Raw genomic sequence first — 27,769 nt, 5'->3', positions numbered from 1 at the left:
GCAAGCCCTGAGTCTGACTCAGTGTTTTACTCACATGTTGGAAGAGGTTTTAAAAGAAGCGCGCATCAGCAGTCACGCAGAGCCCCGCCTGCTGTCCATGTGCATGCAGGCTGTGTTTTACATAAAATGTGTGTCAGTGGGACAGCGCTTTCCACGGCACATGCAGAGGGCACATGCAGAGTGGCTTTACCAGCACGTAGCGCGCTCGAATAAGCTCAACTCTGCGCTTACACTTCCGCCAATGAAAACGCGCGCTCGGATCAAGAGAAAAGAGAAAGCTGGCAGATCATCGGGCACGTTCGAGTGAGATAAATCCCCGTCAAAGAGAACAACAGAGGTTGACGGCTCCCCTAAATCCAGTCACATTTGCCAGTCACCTGAAAACGTGATAGATGTGGGTGTGGAAGGGTGTGTGCGTGGCTAAGAGTGGAAGTGGAGTTTGACAGTCCCACAGAGAGAAAGAGAGAGAGAGAGAGAGAGAGAGAGAGAGAGAGAGAGAGAGAGAGAGAGAGAGAGAGAGAGAGAGAGAGAGAGAGAGAGAGATGCTGATGGCAATGAACGGACAGTCGTGAGACATCATTACACAGCACACCTAAAGAGTCCTTCATACTAGAATCAAGAGCAGAAAGAACAGGTAGCTGCGCGCGGAAGGTGCATCTGCACACCTGTGAACGACTCGATATTTTCTCCCGACTGTTTGGCTGCGCTGCCAAATGTTCTCAGCGAGAGACTCTGCCTGCCTACTTTGGGCTGTTCACTGTATTCACAGGCACTGCGTGGCTTTTTAAACTGATTTACCTGAATTGAACACACTGACATTCACAGACCTTCTTGAAGATACGAATTCTGAAGATAGAGGCGTTTGAAAACATATCAAGGATGGATAGCAGTCCTGGTAAGTCATGCATTTTATGACATTATAGTTAGTATTGTTTATATATGAAGAGTTCAGATGCAAAAGCCTCTAAGTGCCATCTGAATTTTTCTTCTAATATTAGCATTTTTCAAAGGCTCCTATATCTTGGTCCAGTATTTTCACTTTTATGGCCAACAACAGGTTATTTTCATCACTTTTAACATGAAATATTTGAAACATAAACATAATAGGCTAAGAAAAATGCTCATTGTAGAAGAATATTCTAGATGGCACTTAGAGGTTTTTGCATCTGAATTCTTCATATGATGATGATGATTATTATTATTGTTATTATTATTATTATTATTATTATTATTATTATTATTATTATGTACAATACTGTCAATACAGTGTTAACTTACTATCATTATTATTATTGTTATTAAAACTATTGTTCATAATGTTATTGCTACTAATAAATAATACTTATGATTGTTTTTATTTATGATTGTGTTGATTTGTTTTTGAAAATTGGAAATAGTGTAGTTAGTCATTGTGGATCTTTGTCATCAATTTGGCACACAAACTCATATTTGAGTACATTTTAAGGTTGTAGTTTTGCAAATAAAATGGTTCACAATATAAATAATGCACCAATACTTTATTACTTAATACACAATGTTCATGTTTTTATTACTGTTGTTAATGCTATTATTTTTATTATTCAAATTTCTATTAGTGACTGGTACTGTTGATAAGGTTTCTTTAATAACTCTGTGAATATACTGACATTTTCATGCATGGTCAACTTTACATGCTGTGTTTTGTTCTGCACAAGACAGTTGGCTCTAAATCTGTACAATATTCCAGGCAGGTTGTTATGTTATAAAAGTTCCATGAAATATGCTCAGTGAATTACATGATGCACGCTGTTTGCAATAGATGATCAGAGCAGGTGTCATATAGACATTGGTATGCTTTGAGGATTGCGCTAGGTGCGTTAAGTGACTCTATATATAGTATCAGTCTATTTCACAGTGTGAATCACATAAATGATGGATATAAACATTACCGTACTTAGAGTAACTGCTGTAATTGCTGTCATAAAGCTTGTGCGATTGCTTTCATGGAATCTGCTTGTAAACCCATGCGCGTGCTCTGACTTCCTGCTACTAGCCATGAAAACAAACTCACGTGCAGATGGTCCAAGCCAGAGATTAGAGTGCTGTCAAACTTGGCTGTGACATGTCAGCATGCTTTATTCGGGTAAACTACAGCCATTAATAATAAGATATTCATGCAACATGTTTATGCAACTTTAAAATACAAAAATAAAAAAAGAGACTGAGTTTACAGTCCTAGATAGCAGGGAAATTTGGTGAGCTGTAGCAATCAATTTAAGGTTTTATTTATTTACTGAAATTTGCAATTATTTCATTCGAGTGTGCACTTGCCTTCGTCCAAGGAGGTTAACCGGTTAAGCTGATTTGGGAAGTGGTTCACACCTGAGGTTAGCCAATGGCCAATTACATGCTGGCTCAGTCAACCAAGTCCACTTCAGTGTTAATTGACGTCTGATTCATTTACAAAAGCTGCAGTCACGTTCCGGAACAGGTGACGGAAACATTGTCTCGTGCCTGGCGCACCCTCTCAACTATGTCTGTTTGACAGAAAGCCTTGAAAGCATGTGAAACAAATACAAGCTACAATAACACGCTGCATGAGGCCATTAACGACAGGGAAATAATAACATCTGATGATTGACCTTTGAGTGGTAGACAACAGGAAACAAGACTTTCTGTTATGCTTTTCAAGTAAACAAAGCGAGAGCCAACACAACATCAACTCAAACGTGACTTTAAGATGTAGTTCCAGCACACGTGGATGTTTAGTAGGGATGCAACAATGTGGCAATTATAACTGATAGATACCAAAACAATGCTTATCTTTATGCAGTGTTTCATCCATTAATCTCATCATATATCATAAAAATTCATTATCTATTTATTTTAAAAGAAAAACAAAGTGTTCACACTAAGTATAATCACATATTTCAATCTATAACAACTTGCAAACTGGAAAATATAAAAATTTATTGAATGGGGGGAAATAAAAATATATTTATTACATATATCAGACGATAGATTGATGACTGGAGCAATAATGTCCTCCTTGTTTCTAACATACTTTTCTTGCTTTATAAATAACTAGATAAAAACAATACACTGTAAATAGTAAAAGCTCAGATTTTCAATGATGCATTAAACTATTATATAACTGTATTATTAGATAATAATATAATAATGATATAACATTTTGGTTTGCAGTATTAAGCATCCTAATAGAGAAATAAATTTTTGGACAGGTAAAATAACTGGAAGTGAATGCCATGGATGCCTCGCACATTCATGTTAAAATTGACTATGCCTGTTGGCGCGATAGCCCAGTGATTAGCACACAGGAATATGTTGCGGCAGCACTCCGGGCGTCCTGAGTTTGAATCCTGGCTCGTGGACTTTTCCTGATCATACCCCCTCTCCTTCCCACTTTACTTCCAGTCAATATACGGTCCTTTTAATAAAAACTAAAATGCCAAAAATAAATTGACCACACCTACCTTCACCTATAAAAAAATCTATTTAATATCCAGGAAGTAATGCATTTTCTTCAAATGTATTAGATTTCCTGAGTAGATTACAAATGGCAGTAAATAATCAAATTACTTGCGTTACAAACAAGTAAATTCAAGTTAAAATAACATGGTCTTAAAATACCAGTTTGCAACGTCAAGCAGTGTAATGAGATGTTTCGTGTAGCTAAAATTTAATGGAAGTGAAAAAGACTACAAGTCTTGACAAATTGAAGTTAGAATGGCCGTGGCAGCTCTAATATGAAAGTTAGAGGGGGTGGAGTTATCCAGGAACACAGTACTGATGTCAATCATATGGTAATGCCAAAATTGACTTGTTTTCATGTCAGAATTATGACTCAAATAATATATTAATTATACGATTTATTAAATTATATTTATAAAACTATTATTTATGTTTTAATTTAGGACTCCTGTTTACCATATTTCGCGCAAAGGGAAAATGTTACTTCTGTACTGTTTTAAAAATGAAAGTTCTGTAAATAATTACTCACCCTCATGTTGTTTCAATCCTCTGAGGCCTTTGTTCATTTTCAAACAGAAATCAAGGTATTTTTTATTAAATCCGAGAGCTTCGGCATCCTCCAGCAAGGGTTCCGAGATGTTCAAAGTGCAGGAAAGGAAACAAAAACAGTGTCAAAATATTTTTGTGGTTCAATCATAATCATATGAAGCTCCAAAAACATACCCACAGTAAATTCACACCCTGATCTGATATGAAAGACATTGACAAACAAAGTTTTTTTGCTTCACAAAAGTGCTCTTGGAGCTTTGAATGATTTTTGTTGAACCACTGAAGTAAAATGGAATATTTTGACAGTGTTGTTGGTTCCTTTTCTGGATGTAAACCTTTGAATCTGGATCATTGCTCTCTATGGAGGATGAGGAAGCTCTCGGATTTCCTCTAAAATATATGAATCTGTGTTCTGAATATATACAAAGGGTGAACCACCCGTTTAACTAACACTTGGAGTGCTTGAAACCCAAGCTGCTCAACTGATGTCATCAGTCAAGCCAATTCCATAGCAAAAATATATATATATTTTCAGATTTTGATTAAAGATCATCTAGAAACTGTTTTTCTCTCCAGAGCATTAGCCTGCATTGATTGTCCATCTCAAGAAATATAAGCTAACAAAGTAAATTGTTTTGTTTCATGACAACATTCAAGTATGTAAAGACCATCAAAAGTCATTTTATAAAATAGGAATAGGTTGATTTTTTAAAAAAATTAAACAGAACTAGCTAATTGACTTCATGTATATATGCAAAACTGTCTCCAACTTTGGCAATTATGGTTTGGCTTACTAACCTACTGACAGATTCTTTTATTTTATGAAAATCACTTATGAAGCCTCTCTGACGATTGTGCAACACCGGAATTATATGTGCATTATGTGTCTAGCTTTATTGTAATTCTTTGTGAAAAGCAAAAATGCTGTGACCTTTATGGAGCTCTCCAACATGCTCCAAGTGATTAAATGCACATCAAACATGGCTACTCTATTAGAGCGGGTTCATATGAGGTGAATGAGAGCTTGCTTAAACGATTTATGCAGAGTAATGAACCATTCATCCACCCCCCGGTCATTCTGTACAGCCTCGCGCTATATTTTACAGCGCTTTTCGGTTATATTAGCTGCGCTTTTGGGAGCGCGCGTATCTTCCCACTGAACGCAGCGCATCCCTCGCGCCTACAATCGTCCTCACGTGCATGCGCTTTCTCAGCCGCGTGCGGCGCGTGATTTCCACGCCCCGCCCCCGCAGTTTCTTTCAGTGATTCTGTGTTTTGATGCAGATTGTACTGTGGAAAGGGGGAGGTTGGTCAGTGGGTCAGCGATTTCATGCAGTCAGTGTAGCGCCTCATCACGTTTTCCCGCCTCATGCAACTTTCCCTTTGGAGCGCTTCGCATAAACAGCTTCATGACAGCATGAGAACATTCTGCATTGTACGAAATGCTCCATCCAAAAGTACATCTGCGCTTGCTTTGAGAGATAGTGAGGACACTTCAGGATTTTATAGTGAGGCTTTCAAACCTGTTTTATGCTTAAGAGTTCCAAATACGACCATCTTTATATTTTATAGCGAATTATTGTAAATCTGAGCAATAAAGAAAACTAAACAGACTAATAAAATATTAATAATTATGAGAAATATTGCTATAAAGGACATTGTCTTCTTTTTATAGTGTATATTAGAACACAAATCCAAGCTATAAATTTTAGACTATAGAATCTACATTGTGAAAAGCGCTATAAAAATAAACAATAAATAAACATCTCATTTAAAATACTTGAGTTAGAAATACCCCAACACATAACCCAAATATCGGTTATTATAGCACATTCCCCCAGCTATGAGTTATTTTAACCCAATGCATTGGGTTAAATTTTTATTTTGATTAAATGCTATTTTTTTCAATTCTGGTATTACTGTTGCTACTATTACTAGTACTACTGTTAATTGTATAATTATGGCTGTGTAAATAAATAACATGTAATTTTCAAAAATATTAAAACTACTTTATTTCCATTACATTTTAATTTTATAAAATAAAATTGCATTATTGCGTTAGAGCTTAAATAAACTTTCTAAGTGAAAAACAACATTACATATGCATATAAATGCAGCTTTTCTGAGTCAGTTAAATGAGTTTACTGTTGAAATCCCAAAATTCTAACCCCAATTGGTTGAGTTATTAAATAAATAACCCAATAAAGGTTAAAAAATAACCAAACAAAGCACCAAATATTTTTTAACTTAAACATTGGGTGAAATAAATAACTCAATGTTTTATAGTGTACATAAAGGGGTGGTTCATCCACAAATAATGCTGTGGCTTTATTTCCCCTCTGGTCATCCATGATGGCTTTCATTCTTCAGTAGAACATTAAAGACTTTATGCATTAAAAACTACAATTCTGAAAGTCAAAAACAAAAGTAATGTGGCTCCTGACGATCTCAAGCTGAGATCTAAATTAAAATGAGAAAAAACTGACAATGATAGCCATTATTAATCCTGTTCCCTTCAGTCTGGAGCATGAAGACTGACTTTTCACTGATTTCAAAACTTATATATATCATATATGACATTCAAGAGTTTACACTTAGCTGATAATCAATATAATATCCTTGAGTCCGGGGCTCTCTCCCGTTAGAAGGGCGAGAAGGGAGTTCGAGCTCAGGAGGTTCTCGAGAACCCCCCTGCTTGTCGCCGTGTGAGAAGTGTAAACTAGGGTTGTCTTAGGTGATAATTTGGTTTAGTCGATTGGCTATGGTTTATGTTTTTGGACGGTGGGAGGAAACCGGGGAACCCGGGGGAAATCCACACAAACACAGGGAAAACATGTAAACTCAGCACAGAAACACCGACCAGCCCGATAGGAGGTTGAACAAGCGGTGTTCTTGCTGTGAGGCAACAGTGCTAGTCACTGGGCCACCGTGTTGCCCTATCGGAAAGGGGGTGGGGGGGGAGTAGGGGTGGAAGGGGGAAAGCTTCAAGACGAAGATAACTGGAGTGAAAAACTTTGGTTATTTATAATGCGTCAGTAATCATCTAATAGGGCAGATTATGGAGCTAATGAGGAGCCAGCCGTGTTGATAAGCACGGGATCCTCTCGAAATTAGTTTATGAATTAACCAGACTTATGCATCAGAAAGCATGCAAATATTTAACAAATCTTACTTCTCAATGACAATTTTGCCTGTATTAACCTATTTAATAAGCAATATTAAGCATATTTCATTTACATTTTACATACAAAAGTGTTGAGATGCTGCATCAAGTGCACAAGACAGTGGTCATGCAGAGTATTTCAGCTACTTTCCTCAAGGGAGGGAGGGAAACCACACCAGTGCACGAGAGGGAATTATTGTCCCTGCAAAGTCCTCACGTTTCCACGCCTGCCTTTGCTCACTAGCAGATTAGCGTTCGCATGGGTTGCTTAAGCTCACAAATAGCTGCCCGAGACCTGCTGATTCTTCAACTTATGCTGGTGTTTTCACTGACCCCAATTTATACAGGCTTGCATAGCAATAGCATTCTCCCTATGGCATTAAGAGCTGGTTATTTTTATGAGGGTGGGGCAGGAAAAAGAAAACATCATCACATCTATAATATAATTAAAGCTTTATATTCTGAAACCATGCTACTAAAAACAGCTCAGACACTATGCATTCTTGTCTTAATGGGCATGTCTTATTATCCTCAATTGTCTATTTAACCTCTGTGGCCTCACATGTGTGTCCAGGTGTGAGTGTTTTTGTGCATGTGGGTGGGGTTACTAAGCTGGGCAGGGCTGAGTAGCAAGCTCAGGTAGGGCTCACTATCACAAGGCTGTAAAATCCAGTGTAGCAGTATGTCAATAGTAAGTCCCACTGCACGTGCCAGTGGAGGGATCATGAAAACACTTGAGCTAAATAAATACCGCGTGGAGCATGAGAAAACACACACAAAGGAGATATCTGGTGGTAGTTTGAACTTGTTTACCCATGATTGTATCCAAATAAGGTGTGGACAGAAAACAGGGTGAAGAGGAAATAGTTAGCTTATTGCCAGTGTTAAAGGGCATAGTTTACCTAAAAACATTATTTTAGGTTGAGATATATCAGAAATATCAAGTGCGTATGCTCTTTACATTGGTGGGGACTGGTGAATTCAACCCCCAAATTATATAATAATACCCCCAAATTATATAATAATAATAGTGCCTCGTTAAATTTATTATTAATTAATCCTCTCTTCATACAATTTATTAAATGAAAGTGTAATGTTAAAGGAATGTTTATTAAATAAAGAGAGAGTTTAATAAAGACTTGTGTTTATTTTAGCCATATAGTGCAACTAAAACATGTCTCATATATATATATATATATATAGGTATTAATAAAAAAATGTGATTTAACCCTTTCTGCATGTCTATTTTAATATTGACAGTGCAAATTAAATTATTGGTGGGGACATTTCAGTAGTCAGTGAATATTGGTGGGGACGCAGCCCCTCGGTCCATGCTAAATCTGCGCCCTTGAGAAATATCATGAAATGAAAGTGAATGGAAGCTAAAAAAAAAAAAAAAAAAAAAGCCATGGCCTCTGTAGGGTTTGGTTGCAAGAAATAACAGCTTGAATATTCAGTTAGATGTCTAATTTTGTATCTCACACAAGAAAATCATCCACTTTAAAGTTGAGCAAATATAATAATGATAATAATAATATGTTTTTAAAATAAATTATTTATTACCCTGAAAATAGTTTGATAAAATTTTGTCTATTCAATAATAAAATGCTGTGAACTGATCTTTCTATTTTTTATATTCCATATTTTTACTACTTATGCATTTTAGTAGAAGTGGGTTCCGTTTTTTTTTTATTTACCCTGTGTGCTAGAAATTCACAGTTACTCTTTTACAAAAAATTTTAAAATCTATATTTTTTTAATGAAGAACTGAGTTCCTATTAAATAGAAAATGAAATTAAATTCCAAATGAAAGCTTGTAAGCCATCAAATCAAACACCCTGTAATAAACCAGCAAAAACATCAATATTAAATGTTTACAAAATTCCTGTTTTTAGGCCAACTGCCCCATTTTATTCTGCAGCTGTGTGAATCAATATATATGTTTGCCAGGCCATTTAGCGTTGGAAGTTATTCAAAATTGTATATGCAACCTGCAAATTAATGTAACCTCAAATCTTTCAGAATGTTGAGGACAGATGTCTTGTTGCTTTTAAGCAACATGATATGACTTATTCCCCCCAAAAGATGACAAATTAGCTAAAATTCCCCTTTTCTAAGAATCATAATATCATGTTTTGTTTTGTTTTTCACTATTAGAAAGTACGTAACCACTTAATTGCTGGCATACTGTAAAATATAATTGTTTGTACAAACAAGAAGCCATTAGTAAAGTTTCAATAAAACAGTTTGCCTGTTCAAAGCCACTGCTTTACTATTTGCATTGGTTAATGAACACACAGTGCAATTGATTCCAAACATTTTGGACACTGCCGTTTATATCGCATTCTCTTGGCCCAGATCTGACCGGCTGTGTCCACGGGTTGTTTAAAAAGTCAAACTGAAAGCCACGCGGCACATTCTAACAAAACGTGACAACTCGTTGCCCCTCTCTTACAGGAAATGCATCTGTGTGGGAACCGTAGCATCATCACTAAGCCGACACGGCATCCTCCGGCGCGCGCCCCCGTGCTCGCGACTCGCGATTGTTGTAGCTGTTTACACGAAACTGCGGATTTAGTTTGGGCAGGAACGGTGTCAGGAATCCATGTGAGGCAGCGGTCAGGTGTTGTGCAGTTTGGCTGGGGCACTATGCCAGGGCTATTATTGGAGAGAAGAGGCGGGAGAGCTCGCGAACACGTGAGACCGTGTCTCAGCTCATCCCGAGCGCATGACCGGAGAGGATGCGATAGATAGGATGCAAACACCCGAAAGGAGAATAATAAAAACCTGCGGGGGAATGTAAATAAAACAAGCCGAAGTTTTATTTTGAAATATACGCGTGACTATACAAGTAAACCAGTCAACGTGTTTTTCTTTTTTCACTTGATGTGAAACGTCGCGATGTTGCTGTGCAGACGTCGTTATTTTTAGCGCGTGAGAAACTTCAATCACTCTCTCCCAGTCAGTCGGAGAATTACATCACCTTCTTTAAGGCGCTGTAAGCGTGTGTATAATGCATTACGTATTTAATTACCTACAAATAACAAACAAACGCTACGCCGTAGCATTATCTGCATTTTAAAACAACAGACTATAGCTTAAACCAACTGGGGCGAACGAATCGGACTGAATAGATCAGAGGACCAAAAATCCGCTCAGCTTTCATGTCAAAACCTGACAGTTCTGTTAATGCGGTTGAATTGAGCAAGTGTGAATGCTGGTGCACACCAAGTGGACTGAGACCACTTCCAGATGAACTCTAGTGCTGAAATATGAATGCAACACATATAAAAGACATCTAAATTAATCCCAAACAGGACATGATTTTTCAAGATGTGACCATAAAAAGGACTGAATGCTCAAGCATACCTGTTTTTATCTCACCATAGTCACGGAGTTGCACATTGCAAGTGCTGGCGCATTTTCATGCAGCAGATCTTCCTTTGTCTGTGTGACAGATTCATTTTTGGCACTTCTTTAACTCCTTTAATTGTATCAGCTATTAACATGCTCTCAAACACCATAACAACCAGCACATTCAGCCCGGCACACAGCAATGTTTTGGGTGCTGATAAGTTTCAACTCAAAATATACCCTAAAACACGTATTTTGGTTCATTTTGTAACTTTAGGTTTGGACTAAAATTACAGTGTGAATGCCAGGAACAAAAAAAAAATTTGATATTTTGGGTCTCTACCAAACAAAACAATTCATCTGTGGTTCCCACAAGATTTCTTATGGGTGCTTTTTCTTTGTTTGCTTTTTTTTGTCAGTTTATGGATATGTAGTGTGTAGAGATACAGGGATGTTTTGCTTTAAGCATGGATTACAAGCACCCATAATTAAAATACTTTAAAAGTTTAGAAAAACTTCTCTAACCAGTTACTACATAAAGACGTGTGAGTGTGCAGTTTGTGCTATACAGTAAAACATCCAATATCATCAAGTTATGTTTACCGCAGACCTTATTTTACTCATGAATCACAAAGCCCATTATAAAAACCTTTAGTTACATCTCATGGGAACCAGCAGCAAATTCGTTTTCCCAGGATTTGACATCACAGCTGCAGCACTCTATATATAGCACCACTACAATCCTGCAATCCACATAAGTCTGAAGTCACACATTACTGTACCTTTTCTGCAACAAACAATGATGATATGAACAAACAGTGCTCATAAATGACTGCTAATGAGGCCTGCGGTAAGAAACAACGTTCCATACTTGACAACTGAGCAAGTGGTTAAGGGCAGTACTAATATGCATTTTGGAAGTCTGTTTTACAAGTCCACTTTGTGAAGATTTGAGAACCAATTAAAACACTGACAGTAAGGCCATTAGCAGTGAACCAAGCATTCGACTTATTTCTAAGCCAAATAGGAAATAATGAACTCTGGAAAATAATTTAAGACTTCATATCATGGCTATTTGAAGACAAAGTCAGAACAAGCCCTACTGAATTGTTATTGGATATTATAGTATGAATTATATTCCCAATGTCCCTAGAGCCAGTTTCTATGCCGGATGATCGGGTTGTCGTAGTCCTAACCTTCGACTCCAGATTAATAAAGGGACTAAGCCAAAGGAAAATGAATGAATGATTGAATTTATAATATTTGATTTCTTTTATCTTTGCCATGATGACAGTACATAATATTTTACTAGATATTTTTCAGGATACTCGTATTCAGCTTAAAATGACATTCGAAGGCTGAAATAGGTTATTTAGGCAAGTCATTTCATAATTTTTTTTTTGTATACAATCTAAAAAATATTGCTTGAGAGGGCTAATAATATTGACCTAAAATGGATTAAAAACAATTCAAAGCTGCTTTTATTCTAGCCAAAATAAAAAATACGATTTTTTTTATATGAAGAAAAAAAATTATAGGAAATACAGTGAAAAATTCCTTGCTCTGTTAAACATCATTTGGAAAATATATAAGTAAAAAAAATCTCTTCAACTGTATATGCTTTGTGTTTCTACAGGGAGCGTGATTCTCTACGCTGGTTCCAGTGGCAGTTCCAGTCCAAGTCCAGGAAGCCCTTCAAGTGGTTATCAAACCCAGTCTCCATCCTCTCACTCCCAGCCTTCTTCCCCAGAGGAGGTGACCTTCACCGAGATCGGGGCCTTCAAGCAGCAGGGAAATGCTGGATCACCAAATTCTCCAAAACTGGTCTTTCAGTTCCCTGAAATCTACAACAACTCCACAGCAGGTCCAAACCCGCACAGCTACTCCCACCCTATCGCCGGTAAAAGGCCTTGTGGATTCACTGGCACATTTACCAGTAAGTGGGTTCCCTACTTAGCATCTGAAACACACAAAGTCAGCATCTTCTTTCACCAAGGAACAACGAGTCCCTAATATTAAGGGCATCTTCCGGTGTTCTTTGTACGTCCTGACCCTGTTTTTGCTCTGTTTCTATCTTTATCCGAGCAGAGACGGGAGGCATGGTGCTCCTTTGTAAAGTATGTGGAGATATTGCATCAGGGTTCCACTATGGTGTTCATGCATGTGAAGGCTGCAAGGTAAGACAGAACTTCTACTATTAATAAATACTAAATAATTTACTTTTAACAATAACAATGTTGCAACAATGCCAAGATTAGTTTTGGTTGCCCACTGAACATTTAGGTGACCTGTTCTTATACAAGAACCTTTTTTTCTGTGCGGTGTGGTCACTTTCACTGTAACATGCCAAAAGTACAAAAGCAGAATCCAGTCATTTCAATAGAAAACTGCATGAGTTTCACAAGAGGCCGAAAAAGCTTCTCAAGCTCAAATGTTTCTCAAGTTGGTCATGCAAATCAATCACTGATTGGTTCAACTGAGTTTCTTATGGGCATTTGCTAAAGACATTGGTTTGCCATAAACAAGAGACTATAGACCTATTTTGTTATAAAAACAAAAACTTAGGCTGCATTTACACTGCAAATTTTGATGGTCAATTCCAATTTTTTTGCTGACCTGCTTACATCATCTTTTAAAAGAGACTCAGATCCGATTGTCTGCATTTACACAGCACACGGCAAAGGTGCAATGACCATGAAAAAAGAGCAGGCGCTGACTTACCACTGAAAATAAAAAAGCGCTCATTTTAATCTGTTCATGGGGTTTCATTTTTTAAATTCTTTTCGCCAAGTTGTTTTACCATAGTTTATGACAGAAACGTTCTCATTTTGCCATCTTCTTTCAATCTGGGTCTTTTTTAAACCAGTAGGCATCTTAATGTGATGTCCATGGCATGATTTATGCATGTGATGTATGCAACAGTTTTATATTAGTTTATATTGGTTACATGGTGAATGTTGCGCACAACATGCTTAAATACTTGTGCTACATGACAATATAAAGACTTTTTTAGTCTTTGTGTCTGAGATTTAAGTTTTGGGACTGAGTTCTGTTTCGAAATGAAAGCGTCAGAGTGACGTCATGGTTTTTAATGATGCGCGACTCGCATTGACAGGTGAAAAATTGATGTACTTGCTAACACTGCAGACACGAGGACACAGATCCGATTCGTATCGGATAAATTTCCACATATGAACAAGGCCTGAATCTGATTTGAGTAAATCATAATCCATGTAATTTTTCCCTGCTTGCATGTACATGAGCCATATCTGATCTGTGCCACATCGGAGAAAAAAATTGGAATTGAGTCACTTGAACCATTCAGTGTAAATGCAGCCTTTAGAGAACCAAATTTAGTTTCCCAAAGAATTATTCATCGAACTTAAAAATAAAAGTTCTGTACTGGCATTGATGCTTTCATGAAGCACTTTTATTAATCTTTCCATTGCACTAAAGATTCTTTACCATAGAAAAATGAGCTTTAGGTCAGTGTTTCTCAACCATGTTCTTGGAGGACCACCAGCACTGCATGTTTTGGATGTCTCCTTTGTCTGTCACACCCATTACAGGTCTTTCAGTCTCTGCTATTGAGCTGATGGTCTGAACCAGGTGCGTTTGGTTAAAGAGACATGGACTGTTTCTCAATTTCAAGAACGCAGAGAATGGGTGTTCTTGTGAAGACAGGTCGATTATGCCAGGTCACCTCGGAAAAACAAACTCGGGAGACAGCAAGAACACAGAATGCATCCTCTGAGAAATGAGATGCTGCGTTATTCTTGATGGTCACGTAGTTTTAATAGACAATTATTTAAAAATTACAGTATTTATACAACAATTTATTGTTTTTCCTTTATTCAGTATACATAACATGCACAAAAACTGTACAAATATACTTTGCATAATACAAATAAAACAGATTTTATTTTTGTCATGGAATTTTTATTCTTGCAAATAGGATTTTACATTTTACAACAACTCACAAAACAATCCCCAAATAAAACAATCCACATCTAAAAATAAATAAATAAAATAAATACAAATACAGAGAAAAAATAAACAAATCACATAGATACACATATACCTTCCCTTAATCCACATCTAAGGTTTTTATAAAAACAGATTTTAATACAAATTTCAGCAAATAAACATCCTTAATGTTTTTAAATAAATAAGTTATATCTCTGAGCTTTAATAATGAATCTATACAAAATACTGCACTTCCCACCTCCTTTATTCAGTTACAATGACTTATGGGACTTCCAGAGCGAGTTCGGTGCTCAAGTCTGCATTGGTGCATTCTTATCACCAAGAACACATGCGGGAACTTTCATGGATCCTCCGTTCTTGCAGTCTTGAGTTTTGGAATTGTACTTTGACGATTGATGATGACGTTACACGAGAACACAAGAACGCTGAAGAATCCATAATGAGAAACAGCCAGGGATAATGTGTAGTGCTGGTGGTGCCCCAGAAACGTGGTTGAGAAACCCTGCGTTAGATTATTGAAATGTTTTTTACACTTAGAAAAAAAACTGTTATTTTCAGAACTGTTAATTGAAAGGACTTTTGGTAAACAAAATTGGATGGCATGGCTGCAAAAATGAACCTATTGGATAAATTAGAGTGTAGCAAATATCAAATGCCTTTCATTCTTTGCAGGGCTTTTTCCGCCGCAGCATTCAGCAGAACATCAACTACAAGATGTGCGTGAAGAACGAGAACTGCCTGATAATGCGCATGAACCGCAACCGCTGCCAACACTGCCGCTTCAAAAAATGCCTGTCCGTTGGCATGTCCCGTGACGGTAAGAACATTTTTTAGGAGGTTATCAGGCCACTGACATATGACAAATAGCGAAAAGTCGTACTTCCATATCATTCTTCAGGCCAAGCACCACACCCGCCCCCTCAACCTACTTTCCTCTTTTAGTCTTGCACCGTTGGTAACTTTCAAGAGAGCAAGTTTCTTTTAGTTTGGCACTGCGCTCATTTCCGTATCTCACTCGCCCTTTGTGGTCCCTACTTTTTCTCGCCTCCTTCTCTCTATTGGTTTTCCCTTCCCCCTTGCACGCTCCCTAAGCTCTGCCTCCCGATTCCTCCCAGAGACAATGATTTATGAGGGATGGAGTCACGCAGTCCCTGAAGCTATCTGTCATCTGGAAAACTGCAGCAAATACAGGAATTATTTTGAGAAATTGGAACGCGGGCGACTTGATTACCACGCTCGTGCCCTTATAACATCCTCAGCAATTATTGTCGTGCTGCAGCAAAAATTAAGCAAAGGATGCAGAAAAAGGCACGCATCTGAACTCTTTAGAAGCACAATGCATCATCCGTTTGCGTTCGGCTGTGGTTTAACTCTAGAAAGAACAATAAATCTGATGAACAAATGAGGGAACTTAGCAAAATAAACTGACACCCATATCGCGCTCGTACATGGTGACCTATTTAAGCTGGGTTTGACTATGGTTATGCTCTCTGCAGCATTTCACAGTTACCAGCGGATGTGTGTGTGTGAAAGTGTAGGGTTGGCTGATATGGCGGATTGCACTGGATGTTGTTCTAAGAGGGCACCAGCATGAAATGAGTCCACTTGGTGCAAACGGGGGAGGTAAACAGTCATTTTAACCTTGGTTCCTGAAAGTGCAAGGCCCCACAACCTAGAAACCTGTTTCTCTGGCAGATTCTCTTGCACAAACAGGAAAACCTCATGTAACTGCCTCAATTGCCACAATAAAGTAGACGCCCTGATTTCATTTCATTTCACTGCCATCAGTAGTTTAATTTTGGTTTTGTGATACAAACAGATGTTTGGTTTGACACGATGAGGCGGCATAGTTTCACTTCCGCTATTATCTTGTCATTTCGCAGACTTGTAATCAGTGCATCGCTCTAGCTGGAGCTATCTGTGTCACATTGTTTTGCACTGGATGAAATGTCTTTGCATTAGATTTCTAAAGACATTATGCTTTAGTGAATTCAAGTAAAATTCTGAAATTATGTTTTGGAATTTGAATTGGCCACAACTCACTTAAAGTTGAAGTAAAAATTAATAACAATGACTGAGAGTGGAATTTGCTAAATGCAATTGGAAGAAACAGATATGGCATTCTTGGCGACTAAATACTTTTTCTTAAACTTTAAACGTTTTGTCAAACAAACATTTAAAGTTGTCAATTTGATCTTCTAGTAAACAATTGTTGAAGTTCTTAAATTTCATTTACTTAAAAAAAATGAAGGTATTTTAAAGCAAATGAATTATATATTCATCAAGGCGGCAACACTAAAGCTTTAAAAATAACAATGTATTAAATTAAAAAGGCTAACACAAAACATTTCTAGCACACTGGCTCTTTATCAGAGAGTATGAAACTGTGGTCACACTGGACTTTTCTCCCCATAGGCTTCCGTTCATATGCAAGCAAATGCGTCAGACTGGAAACGTAAGCTCGTGCAACAAGTTTTGCAGTTCGCTTGGTGGTGAACTCTGACCTGCAAAATCGCATCCCTTGACTGCGTAAGACCAATCAAGGATCAAAACATGACCTCTCTGGACAGAAATTTAAAATATGGAGCAATCACTTGATTTTTTAAATGTCTAATAATCTTGTTTGATCCCGCCCCTTTTCGCAGCACCGTACGACAGAATTTCACAAGCTTAAACTTTAGTGTGACACTTTTAGATGACTTCATCTCATACATTATCTCCCGGGAGTCTGCAGGGTCTTAAAAAGTATTAAAAGTTGATAAATCAATTTAGAGAAAATTAAGGCTCTTAAACGAAATTCAAAAGTCTTTTTTACGAGGTCTTAAATTTTGTTTAAGCATTGTCCAAAGTGTTCGACTCCAAAAAAGCATAAATATATTTATATTCCTTCTAATATTAACAAAGGCACGCTCGATTCACGCGATTGGTTTGGGCCTAGCGCGTCCGGCCAAGCTCCTCCGTCCAGGTGATGTCACGTAATTTTCGACAAATGTGGGAAGGTGATGTGATGCTCTTCACATGTAGCAAAATCATAGAGCGAAACTGACAGCAAAATGGGAAAATGTAAGTTTTCGCACTCCTGGTTAGAAAAATTAGTTTAAATAGTGTTTGAAGCCCGCTTATTCTTTTAAGCTTTGTTTCTTGCAAGCTTATCTGAGTTCAATGGAGCTAAATCATGTAACAGATTTATTTAACTACAACTGTTTATTAACAACTGTTTATTAAGTTAAGGGTTTGATATGGATTAAGTGGCGATGAGATCTTAAATATTCTGAGAAAGTTTTTAAAAAGTCTTAAAAAGGTATTGAAATTACCTTCAAGATTCCTGCATATACCCTGATCTCACAACAAAAGGAAAAGAAAGAGAAAATACACATTAGTAAAGTACACAGCTTACATAGTCAAAAAGAAAAACAAAATACTAATAGTACATCACAAATAAAGAAAAACAAAACAGAATGTAGCAAAATATTGCCAAAAACCATTTCTACCAAGCTAAACAAAGCTAATAAATTACACATTTTATAAAACATTTTAGATTTAGGTTTAATTTAGCATTTTTGTTTGATATCTCATATTAGACTGCACTAAAATCTTGAAATGAATAGCTATAAAAAATATTTTTGGTTTAATTCAGAATTGCAGTGCAAAAGCCTGTTACGAGACAAGTCAGCAGTGGATTGCCAATGCAAGATATATATCAGGCTGCAGGGTAAAGCACATGACCAATGCATGTTATTTGCAGGATGCAATCATAGCTCATTTCATTTTCTCATACACAGGTGTTATGAGACATGATACATGATATACGGAACAACACCCTTCTCCCTAGGGTGATATTGCGCGATAATGGGCGATATGGCAAAAATGCAATCTCAATAATTATTTTCCATATTAAAAGATAACAATATATATTTTGATATAAGTTGTTAATGCTTCCAGAGTATTGCAATAATGACTGCAGCCCCAAAAAATTGAGAGTTCATTAAATGGCATAAAATTTTCGGCCATTAAATTTTCGGTGGCAAAAAATTTGTTCCATCTCTACTCTTTCTTCTTTCTTTCTTCCTTCTCTTCATCTTCCATTCCTTTTCACAGTCATTAGTTTCTTACCCAATTAATGTGGCATTGTCATCACGTTCTGCCTGACCCACTGCCCTACTTACAGCTTCAGAGCGGAGTGAGAGTTGCATAGAGATGAAGAGAGGAAGGGGAGGTAGTGATGAAGAGTGGGGGGAGGTAACATATGGTAACATTGGTGCTATTTTTAGACTCCACAGCTGACAGATTTTCTTAGAGGAGGGGCTGGTGCTGGAGAAAAGAGTGAGGGGCTCATAAAAGATGCGAAAGATGCGTCTAAAAAAACGTGCATTTATGATGTTCATCCATATTTTACTCATTGACCAATGGCTAGAAATTCAGCACGTTTTCAGCACTGCATTGCAAACAGTCTCCTATAACAAAGCTGTTTTTCTTTCCACTTCCAAAGCAATTTTCAGAAAATCATTCAATTCAAAGTTATTTCTGATACTGTCATGTGTTCGATTGCAAAAGACATTTTGTCAGGGACATTTCTGGATTTCTGACCAGCAGGATCTTTCTCTCAGTGATTCAACATTGCAGCAGTTTCACAACGTTTTGTATTTTTAGAAAGGAGCAGAACTTCTGTTGTTCAGATAAAATGTCTTAAATACACACCAGGCAATTCATTTGTGTCAAATTCAACGTGAAAACCAATATGAAATGAAAACTCACAAAAGTTTTCAAAGAATAGTTCACCTTGGATGGAAAAATTCAATTTTTGTTTATTCATGTCAATCTTATTTCTTATTTTGTACATGAATGTTACTTTGATAAATGTTTTTTTTTTTTTGCCATAGTATTAAAGACAATCAGACTCAGTGTTTTAGTTTTGGACTAAAAAGCTGGTACCCACATGTATATCGCTCTTTTATGATGCTATAATGCATCTCTTATGTGTATAGTGTCTATAATGTTTGATATGATGAGGGAATTATGTGTGCAGAAGATGAATGAGTGCATTCTGATTGGTCATTGCATTCGCAGACATGTTAGTGATTGGCAACACTGAAAAACTCAATGTACAGTGCTCAGCATATATAAATACACCCCTCACAAATCTCTCTTTTAAATGCATATTTTTAATTAGAAGCTGTAAAATATAATATTTGTGCATATAATTTATATGTTAGAGAAAAAATAAATAAATACAAATTTAAAAAAAGAGGAAAAATCAAGAGTAGCAAAAAAAGGAAAGATTTTGTTGAAATTTTGTAATTTATTTCCAATGTTTTGCTTGAATTTAATTGCATTGTCTTTCAGTTCCTAAATATGTTTGTTGACTAAAATAATATTTTAATAAATATATATGTTTAATAAACCTGTTTTGTTTAAATGCATCAAAATACATTGCCTATGTTTACTGAGAAATGGATGAAAATATTCTTTTTCAAAATGGGGTGTACTCAATTATGCTGAGCACTGTATATACAGTCTAGCCCAAAACGACTCATATCCTTGGCAAATTCTGACTTAGTTACTGTTATTTAACCAGCAAGTTTCTTTTTTTGACCAGAAATGACACAGGCTTCACCCAAAAGATAATAAGAGGATGTTCAAGAGGCATCATTGCGGGAAAAAAATATTTCTTTAAGTAAAAATATTTCTAGCTTTAAATATGACTTATTATGCAAAATTCACTTCTTAAAGGGGTTTAATCACAGTTGTGTGGCAACAGTCGGTGAATATAACCAGCTACTAATGCTAAAAATGTGTTACATTTATTAATTTTTGATCCCACTTGATAAAAACAGTCTGCAGAAACACTTTGATTTATCAGAGGGGGAAAGCCCCGCCCATAAGCGACGATTTCTCCCTCATTAACATAGAATGCTGGTCTATTTATTGAATCTGCCACTATGCTGACATATAGGCATTTGTAGCCTTCTTTTAAAAAAGTTGACTGGTAGCACAATCTCGTTTGAGTTTAAAGGCACAGTCACCTAAATGGCACAATTAGCATCAAAGCTGTAATGGTCCATTTATTAGTCCTATGACAGAACTAACAGCATGGGTGGAGGTTAAATGCATGTAAGCCTTTTGAGCACATGTGAAAGGAAATATGCTTATTTATTAAAATTTATTTTAATTTGTTTCCAGCTTTAAATTTAATCTGACTTTAATTTATAAAAATTTAAATTTAGATTTATCCAATTCAAGCTGTTTACCTTATAGGTTGGGATTTGGTGTAATTTAGATCGATTCCATTTTTACAAAGCCTAACAAAGAGTTATAAAACATTATTTGTGTGGTATTTTGAGCTGAAACTTTACATACACACTATATGGTCATTAGAGACTTATTTTATATCTGGGGGCAAAAGGGGACATAATAGGTCCTCTTTAAGTCAGAGTTTTCCAGAGGTATGAATAATTTCCGGCTTGACTCTAAATAGAAGTAAATTGCATGCCCCATATTGAAGGGATTGCTAGATGTTTGTGACAGTATGAAACAGGGGTGTTTTCACATTTGTTTTGGTAGATTTAAGGAGAAAAAAAGCATAAAGTTAAAAGCTTGAATTGTACCATAGAGCTTCTACTTCATGTTTTTTCTTTCTCTGACCCTTAGCTGTGCGTTTCGGCCGCATCCCTAAACGTGAGAAGCAGCGTCTTCTGGATGAGATGCAGAGCTACATGAACAGCCTCAACGAATCCTCCATGGGCATGGAAACCTCCCCACAACATGAACCACCACCCAGCCCGATTGAGAACCAATCCAAAGAGGCCATCGGTGCCTTATCCCGAGCCTACCAGGACATCTTCACCAACACACAGGACCACTTGAACAAGCGCGCAGGGAACAACAACATCAGCAGATCGAGCAGCTATCAAAACAGCCCTTCTCAGGACAGCAACTATCCTCATGCCAACCCTCTTGCTGGGTATCACACGACCACTCACGAAAGCTTCTCAGGCCCGGTTCGCTGTCCAGTTTCCACCAGTGAGAGCAAATGCCCGGTGTCGTTAGTGGACAACAATCGGTACAGCTATGCTCCTTCATTCAGCCAAAATCACTCCCAGTCCAGTGTTAACCAGCCCTCACAACCCACTCAGGCCCATTACAGCAGCTACACAGCCAGCCAATCCCAAAGCCCGGCCTCGTGTCCGTTCAAGCTGGCTGCTGGCTCCAAAGTGCTGGTAAGCAATGTTTTGAGATACAAACAATGCTAAGTGGATGATTTAGAACATGTAGTAGCCTATTGCTTAATACAAATGACATTCTATTAGATTACACATTATAGGTAATATATTCTTACTGCTTTTGAATTACTTTAAATAACTCAGTTTGAGTTTGAATTTTAGCAGTTTTTATTAGATTTTCACCCTCTTTTCATTTTATTAAGTTAAATGTTTGCTTTGTGTGTTTTTTATTAGATTGTGTTTTCCTATAAACTTATATTCAGTTAGTTAAAGTTTATATTTGTGACCCTGGGCCACAAAACCAGTCTTATGTTGTGGTACATATCTGTGGGAATAGCTTAAAAATATTCTAAATTATAGACTAAAATATAGTCAAAATTATCAATTGTTTTTGATCATCATTAGAATATTAAGTAAGTTATCTTTCATGAAGACATTTCATACATTTCTTTTTGAAAACATATCAAAACCTAATCAATGATTACTAATATGTTTGCAAAGTACTTAAATTTGACAACTTTAAAATGGATTTTCTCAATATTTTGATTTTTGAAAACCCTCAGATTAACAATATTCAAACAGATGTATCTGGGCCAAATATTGTCCTATCATAAGAAACCATATATTAATGGAAACCATACAAATTTTTGACACTTTTGACTAGGGCCAGACAGACATTTTTTTGCTATTACTACACAGAATTGCAGAAATACATTTTTATTTTATGTTTACAATGGAAATCCTATTAGATCCACTTATTTGGTAAATAAAGCAAGTCTGTTATTATATATCTACTAAAAGACAGAAAATATGACTTTACAAACTGTATTGTAAAAAAATCAAATAAACATTTTTAGATTAGTCAAAAATATTACTAAAATTAATTTAAAAACGGAATCAATATAAATTTACACATATTTACACAATTAAATAGACTCAATGATGGGCTAAAAATCGGAGGATATTAAATCAATTAAATATAAAAATAATCGTTTTAAAAATATATAAACAACCAAACTCTTTAATCTGTGGAAATCAGATTGTATTCCTCAATTTAAGACATGGTTAACTTATCTCACTGAAATATTGCACATGGAAAGAGTCTATTATGGAGTTAATGATAATTTTGAAAAGTTTTACAATACATGGCAAACATTTCTTGAACACCTGGACCAATATAATAAGGACTCTCACTACATGCTTACTACCCCTATTGACTGCCGATTTGCATTTTCATTAAAACCGTTCATATGCCCTAATTGTTTTTTTTTTATAATATTTTTTTTATTATTACTTAGCTATTTTCTTTTTATTTTTTATTATTATTACCATTATGTTCTGTGTATTATCATGCTTATTTTGCGTATTTCTTTTTTATTGTTGTTGTGTTGAAAAACACTAAAATCTGTGAATTAAAAATAACTGAATAGCAATAATAGTCTGATAATAGTATTTTTAAAATGCAACATAATCAAAAGACAGATATTTATTTTTAGAATCAGATTATATAATCCAAATAACATATAATCCAGCATTTTATATCTAAATATGATGTATAATGCAGCATTTATAATACTTTTAAGATCAAATACATAGATAAATGAAGTGTAATATCTAATCAAATCTAATAAAGATATGATCTGCTGTCTCTCTCTTAGGCCTGTCCACTGAACGCCTGCCCTGTGTCAGCTCCTGGTGTGTCCAGTCAGCAGGTGTGGGAGTCTTTCTCACAGTGCTTCACACCGGCTGTACGTGAAGTGGTGGAGTTTGCGAAGGGCATTCCAGGCTTCCAAGAGCTCTGCCAACACGATCAAGTCATGTTGCTCAAAGCGGGCACTTTCCAGGTACTGATTACACAACCCTTATTTTATTACTACTATTAAAGCAGCACAAAATCAAACAGATTTCCCAATTCCTCCTAATTCAAACTCACCCTATTGATTTAACCCAAGGCTGACATGTCAGATCGTTTAAAACAAACTCAGTAATGCGCAGATAAAACCCAGTGTTTACACTCTCAGGGACGTCAACCTACAAATGGCTAACTTGTTGTCTTTATATAGATTTAATCAAGATATTTCAGAGTTAAAAACAAAACGTGCCTCACCTGAGTTCACTTTTTAACCTTCATCATATCCTGTTGTCTTTTGCAGGTGCTTATGGTGAGGTTTTGCTCACTGTTCAACCACAAGGAAAGATCTGTGACTTTCCTCAATGGGCAGACGTACCCGCTGGGCACCCTCAGGGGTCTGGGCATGGGCTCACTGCTGGACGCCATGTTTGAGTTCAGTTCCAAGCTGAGCTCTCTGGGCCTGGAGTCAGATGAGATGGCTCTCTTTATGGCTGTGGTGCTGGTTTCTGCAGGTAAGAGCAACACCAGGGTCAGATTAAACATCGCTGTTATTGCTACTCTTACTTGGTGTTGAGGATTCGAACAAAGCTTTGACCTTGAAATAATTTATTTGTATTAGAGATGCATGTTAATGTAGGATTAAAGTTCTTTTAGATATTGACAGGCAAGTTATTTTATGGTATATAATGGAACAGAAATGTGAAAAATAGGGGGTGTGGGCCAAAGTTGGTCCATGATGGACTTTAATTTGGCCCACAATACCAAACCGCAAAAACAAAAAAAGAAGTAAATGTTTCTATATTTCTAATTTAACAATTTGACACACTTACGCTTTCAGTTTGAGCTACTAAAACGCTAAATGTAATTAAATGTAATATAAATTTAATTACTTCAATATTACAGGGTGTTTTCTATTAATTTATTAAATTTAAAGAATTTAAAATATATGAGGGAAATAATTGCAACCTTTATAATACAATACAATACCATTTGGTATATTTCAATGTCTTTTTAGTCTAACAGGCCTCATCCAAGTATGTTTTTCGGCCCTTTGTATGAAAGTAAGTTTTGACACCTTTGTTCTGATAAACTGCATATCATTTTGTTTTTATAATTTAAATAAAACCAACATTTTTACAAAATTTTTTGATTTATCTACATGATCCAAACCAAAATGAACAAATCCCACATACTTTTATTGTATGGAGAAAAAAAAATAAAATTGTTTCCCCAATTTGTGTAATATCTGTTTAATGGAGAGACGATTTTTTTCAGCACATTTCTAAACATAATAGTTTAAATAACTAATTCCTAATAACTGATTTATTTTATCTTTGTCGTGATGACAGTAAATATTTGCATAGACATTTTTCAAGACACTTCTATACAGCTTAAAATGACATTTTAAGGCTTAACTAGGTTAATTAGGTTAACTATGCAGGTTAGGTTAATTAGGCAAGTTATTATATAACGATGATTGTTCTGTAGACTATAAAAAATATTGCTTAAAGGGGCTAATAATTTTTAGAATTAATTAATTTTGTTTAAAAAAACTGCTTTTATTCTAGCTGAAATAAAACAAATAAGACTTTCTCTCGAAGAAAAAATATTATCAGACATACTGTGAAAATTTCCTTGCTCTGTTAAACATCATTTGGGAAAAATAAAAAAAAAGGAAACAAATTGAAAGCGGGGCTAATAATAATTTATAAGGGGGCTAATAAAAAAAGAATTCAACTGTCTGTATGTATGTATGTATATATATATATATATATATATATAATTTCAAATTAATACATTTCAACTAAAATTAAAACAATTGATTTAAATAAAAGTTAAATCAAACAGAAAAAAAAAAGATTTTAATTTAAAATCTATCAATTAAAACACAAGTAAATAAATCAATACATATCTAGAGTTGTCACAATAATCAATAAATCATCTTATCGCACAACACATGGACATGACCTCAATCATTCTTGGTGATGCAATATATGATCGCCCATACATAAACAAACAATTCTGGCTACATTTTAGCCTCTCTATCTCTATTATAGGTGTGAGAGTCAGTATGATTAAAAAACACTTACTCCTACTACCTACTACTATTTACTATAAACTACTGTAGTATATATTCATGGGGGTGTCTGACAACTGAAAAAAGATCTGGTAGCAGATATCACAGTTTCTGTTACTTTTTACCTTGCACTTTTGTTAGCACTTATTATTTATTTAGAATATATGATTTCACATTCAGATTCCAGTGTCTAATTATTAAATTGTACTTGCACTGTGATGATATTATATTTTCATTCTGGCATTATATAATGAGTGGCTTAAAATGGTCTTAAAATGACAACAATATTGTTCATCACTATATTTTGGTGCAATATATCGTAAAAAAAACAAAATAGATATCGTGTCAGGCCTTTACATATAACAATAACAAGATGACCCAAAATATGCTTCAACTTACATTTATTTCATTATTATTACTATAAACACTTTTGTGTCTATCCACAGATTGCTCTGGCATTTCGGATATGTTGGCGGTTGAACAGCTCCAGGAAGGACTCATCCGAGCTCTGCGCACTTTAATCAACCGTCGACACCCCGACGACAACTCGCTCTTTTCTAAACTTCTCCTGCGCCTCCCAGACCTGCGCACCCTCAACAACCTCCACTCCGACAAGCTGCTGGCCTTCCGCATTGACCCATAAACTATCAGTCCCAACAGCCAGAAACCACCCAAAGGCCACAACAGGCCATTCAGAGAAAACCCTTCCCAGAAAGACTGCTCTATTACAGGGAGATGTTGAGCAGGTTCCCTTAGGAACCAGACATTACGATGCGTGTTAATGAGGAACACAATGAACAGATGCTCTCAGCACGCTCTAAACGAGACATTTAAGCTTTCATGGATCATTTTCACACATGCATTGCTCTTATGTTTGCCTCGAGATTATATTTATCTGAGGATAAGTTTTGCCAGTCATATCATCATAAATAAGCTTACTGCAACTTTTAAAGACCAAAAAAATAAATAAAATAAAAAACGGGTCATTCCTCTGGTACTGCCTGCAAAGCACACAGTGTTTAGTCGAGTGCATCATGTATACAATAGAAAGGTATTTTTTAGGGACCATTAAAAAGCCAATTGCGTGAGTGTGTGAGCCTGTGTGCTCGAGAAAGGGACAGATATTCCATGTACATAAGCCATAGTTATCACTTATACGGTCACATTTAAATGATAAAGAATACAATCGTCACCTGTGTTGCTGTGTTAACATTTAACTCCACAAGACTGCATCTACCACAGCTCTAACGATCATTTAAGTTCTTAAAAAAATAAATGTCATTTCACTTGGGAGATTAGATACAACTCATCATATTTGTTGTTTTGCTTATTTCTATTATCATCGTCAAGCCGAATACAGTATACTTCCTTTACGACTATATCTGAATCTAGGGATACGAAACCAGCATTCTCTCCTACTACGCATGCTATGTTTTGTGGTTTTCTTACTGTAAATATTGCACAGTTACACTGATTGAACTGCCTGCTCGGAGAAAAGAGGGATATGCAATGGTGTGTGTTTTGTGTGTGACTGAAACGGGGCGTTTGGTGCCTTGTAAGCAATGGACTGATGAGTTGTGTGTTGTGAGAAAGAGCCCCTGGACACCAGCACAGTATCTTTACAGCCTTTACTAAGATCATAAAGCATGTCGATAAGGCATTTTTGGACTGCCATGTGGTTGATTTGATGAATCCATCGAGTTTGCTATTATGGTTGGCTATGAAGTTATGTTATTGAATCATATGGTAATGTATATTTTGTAAATTGTTTTGTTCCGTAGAACATATATAAATACAAGATTATCTATTCTGATGATGTCTGGTTTCTGTTTTGCTTTGTGTGTGTTTGTGTTTGTGTGTGTGTGTGTGTGTGTGTGTGTGTGTGTGTGTGTGTGTGTGTGTGTGTGTGTGTGTGTGCATGCATAGGATTTTTATGAAAAATAGTCATATTTATGTACAGTGCATCCAGAAAGTATTGATAGTGCTTCACTTTTTCTACATTTTTAATGTTACAGCCTTATTCCAAAATTGATTAAATTCATTTATTTCCTGAAAATACTACACACAATACCCCATAATGACAATGTGAAAAAAGA

General features: G+C 36.1%; 2 protein-coding genes across 13 annotated transcripts in view; one reads left to right on the top strand and one right to left on the bottom strand.

Annotated features, from left to right (window-relative positions):
* rarga (retinoic acid receptor gamma a) overlaps positions 1 to 27,769 on the bottom strand; it is a 175,182-nt gene that overhangs the window by 143,590 nt on the left and 3,823 nt on the right. For 4 of the 11 annotated variants that reach the window (XM_073937978.1, XM_073937984.1, XM_073937974.1 and 1 more), the window contains 2 exons: positions 23,852 to 24,102; positions 4,001 to 4,088 (listed from right to left, as the gene is read on the bottom strand). The gene's annotated coding sequence lies outside the window, so the exon portion shown is untranslated. The remainder of the gene's footprint in view (positions 1 to 4,000; positions 4,089 to 23,851; positions 24,103 to 27,769) is intronic. The other 7 variants (XM_073937983.1, XM_073937987.1, XM_073937973.1 and 4 more) reach the window with 2 other exon arrangements.
* Positions 880 to 27,486, top strand: nr1d4a (nuclear receptor subfamily 1, group D, member 4a). Of its 2 annotated transcripts, none has more exon segments than NM_001285536.1 (8): positions 880 to 895; positions 12,174 to 12,473; positions 12,626 to 12,714; positions 15,197 to 15,341; positions 21,173 to 21,741; positions 23,403 to 23,588; positions 23,898 to 24,108; positions 26,120 to 26,316. In NM_001285536.1, coding segments are annotated over 8 exon segments (1,713 nt in total).

This window comes from Danio rerio, chromosome 23, assembly GCF_049306965.1.
Source record: "Danio rerio strain Tuebingen ecotype United States chromosome 23, GRCz12tu, whole genome shotgun sequence".
In the NCBI taxonomy this organism is placed as follows: Eukaryota; Metazoa; Chordata; class Actinopteri; order Cypriniformes; family Danionidae; genus Danio; species Danio rerio.
Note: the sequence above shows the minus strand (reverse complement) of the source record. Positions and strands in the feature narration are given on the sequence as shown.

Excerpts from the sequence above, each read along its gene's own strand:
- nr1d4a (XM_021469819.3), top strand. The coding sequence starts at position 11,366 with ATGACTGCTAATGAGGCCTGCG. Across the intron at positions 12,715-15,196 it reads ATGCATGTGAAGGCTGCAAG|GGCTTTTTCCGCCGCAGCAT; the intron begins GTAAGACAGAAC and ends CATTCTTTGCAG. Across the intron at positions 24,109-26,119 it reads TGTGGTGCTGGTTTCTGCAG|ATTGCTCTGGCATTTCGGAT; the intron begins GTAAGAGCAACA and ends GTCTATCCACAG.